At 31.3% G+C, this 6,863-nt stretch overlaps 1 protein-coding gene across 3 annotated transcripts in view; it reads right to left on the bottom strand.

Moving 5' to 3' along the window:
• The window catches only part of LOC106465050 (DNA polymerase zeta catalytic subunit-like), a 200,582-nt gene that overhangs the window by 16,949 nt on the left and 176,770 nt on the right, over positions 1-6,863 (bottom strand). For all 3 annotated transcript variants that reach the window (XM_022392860.1, XM_022392861.1, XM_022392859.1), the window contains exons 28-29: positions 3,376-3,566; positions 342-569 (exon numbers count right to left, since the gene is read on the bottom strand). In XM_022392860.1, coding sequence (XP_022248568.1) covers positions 342-569; positions 3,376-3,566 — 419 coding nt within the window. The remainder of the gene's footprint in view (positions 1-341; positions 570-3,375; positions 3,567-6,863) is intronic.

Genomic DNA, 6,863 nt, shown 5'->3' with positions numbered 1-6,863 from the left:
CACAGATAGCCCATCGTGTAGCTTTGTGCTTAATTACAAACAAACAAACAAATTTAAGCCTGTACCAAAACAAAACCACTGTGGATAAATGAAATACTTTTTCTACTGCGGCAAATATGGAAACACTTCTATCAATTGTGTTTGAAGTAGATGGTTTTGGTTAACAGTGTTAATTACAACTGTGACAAGGTGACTTGCTATCAGCTATAGATATATAGTTTAAAGCTTGATGTAATAATATTTCTGATAATATCATACCAAAACAGAAAGCTCCCTAATATTATTATATCAGTAAATCTAACATATTTTGATCAATAACAACATCAAACTGAAATAATTACCATGTTACAACATTGACTCCCATCAAAGAAAATATCCTTTCCAGTGGTGGAATGATACTTCTGCTTATGTAGTACTGAGCATTGATTTTCATTCCTGGGTCATAGATAACTTCCTGTGGTTGCTTAACAAGCTGAATCAGTGGAAGGCCCGGAAAACCATACACTATTACATATGGGACTCTTTCTCCTACTCGAGGCTCTGCTCTTGGGTCAGCACGAAGTAAACGGCTGTTACAATATATGAACATACTTTGAAATTGGAGCAGTTAGTTACGTTTGGTGAGAAAAAATATTATTTAAAAGCAAATATGGATCAACAATTTTTTAAGCTAAATATAAAATTATATTAATGGAAATTATTCAGATAATATTTACTTTGTTCTATCGAAAATAAGAAACTATCTTAATCACTTATACCATAAGTTAGTTACTTTTCTTAAGATATTTAATATATATAATTTACAAAATGTTAAAAATTATTCTTTATGTGTAATAAATGTTTTTAAAGCCATGAGTGCAAGGCTGAGAAAGGTATTGTTCATTTTAGGAATCATGGAATATATTTTGAAATGATCCCTTACAGTTTTAAGCTTCTGGGGAAGGTTACTGTCCATTACATAGATTAAGTGTCAATTACTTGAAAATGGAAGATAAGATACTGAAGAAGTTCTTAATTGTTCTCAACATAACATAACAACCTACTTTTCAATAAAGGTCATAAGTATTTTTTTGTAAGTATTACTGTTTACAGAAAAAAAACAGAACATTAAAAAAAACTTAACCAAGATTATTCATTTTAAACCTCAAATTACTGATTTGTTTTTACACTGTTTGCTAATGGTGGGGGTCCACATATTGCATAATATTGGGAAATTTTATGTTTTTTCTTGTTATAACACTCAGTGTAAATAACTGATTTAAAGTATTAGTGAAATCACTCAATTCTATGAAAAATACATAGGTAACTTCAACAGTAATTACTAGGATTAATTACAATACTGATGGTTATTTTTGTGTGACACTAATGCTATCAGTAGCCAACAATCATAGATCCAAAGCTAACTTGGTACAAAATATTTACTTATGTTTGGTCAGAAGTTCTTAATAATATGTATTATGGCCAACTTTTCCTCATTTCCAGTCTAAATAACTATTTTCTGAAGGGAGACGTTAATTGCACCTAATGTGTAACCACCAATGTAACCATGAGATTAGTCATCTTATAACTTTTGAGAAGGTAAATTTCACAGTAAACATTAAGAGGCTTTTGTACAAAAAAATAATATTTTTTAATTAAGTACTTTAATTAAAGATTTGCTCATGAAATTTTGCATTTGAAATATCGGCTATCCAACATGCAAAGCGATTTTGATTTTAAGATTAAAAACTTTTCTTCATCTGAAAATTCTCAAATTTCATTTGTGTAATCTCTAAAACCTCCTAAATATATATCAAACGTTTTATTTCAGAAAAGCTTTATGTTTTACCTGTTATTTTCTCTACCTAAACTCTATATGGGGTCAGTCGATTTGACCAACCTCTTACTCACCATAAAAAATTAGGAAATAGATATAAATTACACTTTTTTCTTTCTTGAATGACTACAAATTATAACAAGAAACTACAAATGTTTAGTCTAAATAGCTTAAAGCTCATAATAGGATACATCTATGTATACTTTATTTTATTGTTCTATTGTCCTTTGAACTGTGTCTAATTAATAATCCCACCACACAAGTTGTAAATCCCTTGACAAATGTGCAGCTCACTTTACCGTATTGAATTATTTAACGCATGAGCTGCTCACAAGCATACCTTGTGAAGAATTTTTATTATTATTACTTTTTTCATGATATAGCCATTAAATATTCAGCTAAACTTATTGGTATGTTTCCCAAGGAAATAAAGTGTCGAATTGGTGGTGAAATAGACAGCTCTCTGTACAGAAAACAATGTAATATAATACATCATTTGATAGATTAAAACTTTGGCTTTCTGTTGGTTATAAATTAAACGTCAGAGAGAACTACTGGCAATTTATGAAAGAGTGGATGTGGCAAGTGGGTCTGATTTTCTAGTTTATAGCTCCATAAAGAAATAAGATTGGAGGCTATAAAGATTATACTTTGCCTAAGAAATCACTATAGTATAATGAGTAATTTATGTTAAATTCCATATTTCTCAGAGGAGTGGTAAATTAATTAGATAAAAGGGGGACATCTAGAGAGCAAATCTCACAATTTTCATACTAGGGGAGATTGAGGATTTTTATAAATATTTCCTTATAAAATTAAGAATTTAATTAAACATATATAACATTAAAATTTGAATTATTAACCAGTTTCAATGCAAAGTTTATTTGTATATGTTGATAATAAAGTAGTTTAATTAAATTTTGAATGTAATTCTATAAAAGGTTGTGACATATGTAGAAAAGGGTAATGGTATGGAAAGGGATAATTGGGAGATATATTTCTAACTTGGAATATCAAAATATTTTTTTAAAGCACTTGTGATTAGCATACAACACATTATGGAATTCTTTAGAGCCTTGTGATGTTCTGCTGCTTTCATAACATTTCTTGACAGGAAAACACTATAATTCCCACTTTATAACATAAAGCATAAATAAAAAAGTAGGCACACTTTTGGGATATTTTCATTTCATTAACCTACAATAGGAGTATGTTCTCTTTTACACTGAAAAATAGCATGTAAACATTTGTTAAAAATATATATATAAATCTGATGAAAAATGGTCTTTCATGAAAATTAGTAGTTCATTTCAAATTATTACTGAGGGTGTTTAACTGCACAAACATATAAAGAAATGATATTTAAGTTATAAAATGGGGATTTTAAAAACAAACTTATATGCATAGCCTGAACACGAAGAAAAACTCTGGCACATCACATTACTTCCGAGTTAAGAACTGGTGTGGCTGATACACATATACCACTGTGTTAGAACAAAAGAAAACTTCACTTTCTATATTCAGTGCATATTGTAAGTTCTGATAGAAAAAACTAGTACCGTGCTATTTCCAATGCTGGTACACGAGCTCCTGGCCTGTATCCTCTTAATCCTCGATATTCTTTGGCAAAAATACAATCCTGAATGCTTGCTCGCCCAGAAATTAATTTCTGAAACTGCTTCTGAACGTATAGTTTGACAGCAGTGACATCATATGTAGTAAATAAAATCTTCAGAGACTTCTCCAATACCTAAATAAATGTAAGAAACAACACTTTTTACATCTCATCTAATGATTTTATACAGGTATTTCAAATATTTCACATACATTCTAGTGTTTGTCTGTTTGTAGTTAAGCAGAAAAATACACAATGGGCTATCTGTGCTGTGCCCATTGTATGTTTTTTGTAGCTTTTGTATGGAAATCACCAGGAATTCAACAAAAGAAGTTAGAAAGTGCATTACAGAAGTCAAAGGATCAATAACCAGATAACAAATGACCGAGTTCAAGCTGTGCCAGTTGCTATTCCCAGGGATTAAGCATAATGATTTATATACTGTATAGATAATCAGATAACAGAGCAAGTTGGTACACTGTATAATAATAGTTATGATGGATAACAGTTAAATAAAGATAATTTAAAATTGTTTTGTGTTTTATGTAAAATAATTTATTTTCATCAATCACATTTATTTCATAAACATCCATGTATAACATTTTAATTACATACACATAAAATATTACAAACTGACAAAATCTATTTTATAAAATATCATCCATCTTTGTTTGTTTTGCACATTTAACAAAGTTACTTTGAATGTTCACGAATCTGGCAGTTATTATATCAAGAAGAATTTCGTTGTTAGTTTACAGTGCATGATTCTACTATTAATTCATAAAATAATGTGCAATAAATGTCCAAAATTCTACATCAGAGAAACTGGATGAAAATTGGAATTCAGATTCGCCGAACATTATAAAAACATCCCATGTTTACCACTACTGCAACTCAAAATATCCACAGTATATTTATACAAAACACTGTAATTTTAAACAAAGAACCAAACATGAGAAGCTGTGTATTTTAAATGAACAAAACAGCCCCACCCTAAACCAAATTTTCACATTGACACTTGGATCCCAGATCTGAAAAGGGTCAATTCCATGAATTTAAAAGGACCAGTGAAGAAATAAAAATATATATCTGAACTAAATTATTGCTAGATTCTAGCCAATATCTAATAAGGTAATCTTCTCTGAATACAAATACTAAATAAAATGTAATATGTTGCATTAAAACAATTTCAAGTTGACTAAAATTCTCTAATTTCCATATTTCATTTATTTTGTTGCTTTCTTCATAACCTTGGTCTATATCAACGTCCACGTCACATTTATATATCAACACTTCGAGCCTTCTTCTTCACAGTGACTTCCTGTTTCCAGTTTGAGACATTCACAGCTTTCCGGAAGCCTTGAGGCATTTCATTAACCATACTTACCGCATGCTTACAGATTAGTCGAGTCTGTCATTCAATGAACCACGAGATAATAATCTATTAAACACTAATCAAGTTACTTAATGTCTAGGCCACTAGCTCAAAATCTACTACATTCATTAAAATAATAAACCTTAATTCTGTGAGCGTGGCAAAGACAAACAACAGTTTCTGATCACACCTGGTTACCTTTCAGGATCTGAAAGTTTCTAAACCAAAATATCTATGTATTAAGGAGTTTGACTTGAACACCCCGGGGTACCAAGATACATGTACTAAGTTGTGAAGCAAACTCCAGCCATGTGACCTCTTTGTTCCATAATGTATACACTATATTCATGTGTCTCTGTAAATTACATTACTGATATGAAGAAAAGTTGTTATAGACAGGTCATTATTCAACCTTCTGCCCAAAAATCATGGTCAGATGTTGCATTTGTCAGGAAGTTGTTCATGGGAGGTCAGATAAATGTAAAATCATTCTGTGCACAGAAAAAAAGTCTTTATTGGAAGGGGTTGTGTCCATCAGGGACTACTGTATCACACTTTATATCAAACTGTCAGCTGTAACTGGAACTTCAGCTTAGGTTGTGTACTATAATTTCACTGGTAAAATAGGTTACGTTAGTTGGTGTTGTCTTATCTGTCAATTTTATTAGAAACATATACATAACAAAACATAGCCTATACAAATGCCCAGGTATGCTCTATGTAAAATAATCTGCTATTATTCTATCATATTTGAAAAGTAAATATGTACAAATAACAGCTAAAATTTCCTCCAGGTACAGAAAAGAAGCAAATATTTTTAGTTTTTGATATATCTTGTTAACATAACATAATGTTTTGGGACAACATGGGACCTATTGGTCCATCTCGGCTGTTCCATTCTCTAAACTAAATTAAAATAATTAAAAAACAATCTTAAAGCCAGCCCTTATCATTCATAAACTTATCAAGCTTTTTCTTAAACTCACTTAAATTTACTGCATTTACAACGTCTGAAGGCAACCCATTACAAAGGCCAACCACCTTGTTAGAAAAATAAAGCTGTCTTAGGTGAAGATGACTCCTACCTTCCCAAAATTTATATTTGTGTCCCCTAGACCTACTATTCTCACTGTTAAATATGAAAAAAGATGATGCATCAACACTATCAATTCCCTTTACAATCTCAAACACTTCAATCAGATCCCCCTAACTCTTCTGTTTTCAAAAGAAAATAATTTGAGAGATTTCAGCCTCTCCTCATTTGACAATCTCTCCCAGGCACCGTTCTAGTAACCCTTTTCTGAACCCTTTCCAACAATTCAATGTCTTTTCTAAAGTAAGGAGCCCAAGACTGAACACAATATTCTGAATGTGGGCTAACCAGTGACCTGGACAATGAAATTATAACCTCTTTAGACTTATATTCAATATTTCTGTAGATAAAACCTAAAATCCTATTTGCCCTTCCACTAGCAACAGTACACTACTTGGATGGCCTTAGAGACTGATCGACTATTACACCAAGATCCCTTTCCTTCATAACACTATTAAGGTTATTCAGATACAAATTATACATATAATTCAAATTACAATAACCAACATGCATTATCTTGTATTTATTATAATTAAAACCCATCTGCCATTTATTTGCCCAACTTCCTGAATGATCTAAATCCTTTTGTAAATCAGCAGCATCCTCTTCACAGCTAGCAACGCCCAAGACCTTAATATCATCTGCAAACTTAAGTAATATATTGACTATTTCTTCATCTATGCCATTGATGTAAATCAAAAAGCGTAAAGGTCCTAAGATTGAGCCCTGAGGTACCCCACTTGTGACATTAATCCAGTTTGATTGAACTCCATTTATAACAACCCTCTGCTTTCTTCCATCCAGCCACTCTCTATCCAATTTGCTAACATATCCCCCACACCAATAGAGCTATTTTTTTACAAGATTTTTATGTGTCATCTTGTCAAATGCTTTCTGAAATCCTGATACACTGAATCTACATCTTTACCCTCATCTACATAAGCAGTAACCTTTTCAAAGAAAG

This window comes from Limulus polyphemus, unplaced genomic scaffold (genome assembly GCF_000517525.1).
Source record: "Limulus polyphemus unplaced genomic scaffold, Limulus_polyphemus-2.1.2 Scaffold1818, whole genome shotgun sequence".
NCBI lineage: Eukaryota > Metazoa > Arthropoda > Merostomata > Xiphosura > Limulidae > Limulus > Limulus polyphemus.
The sequence above is the reverse complement of the archived record's forward strand: the minus strand, read 5'-3'. Positions and strand labels throughout refer to the sequence as shown.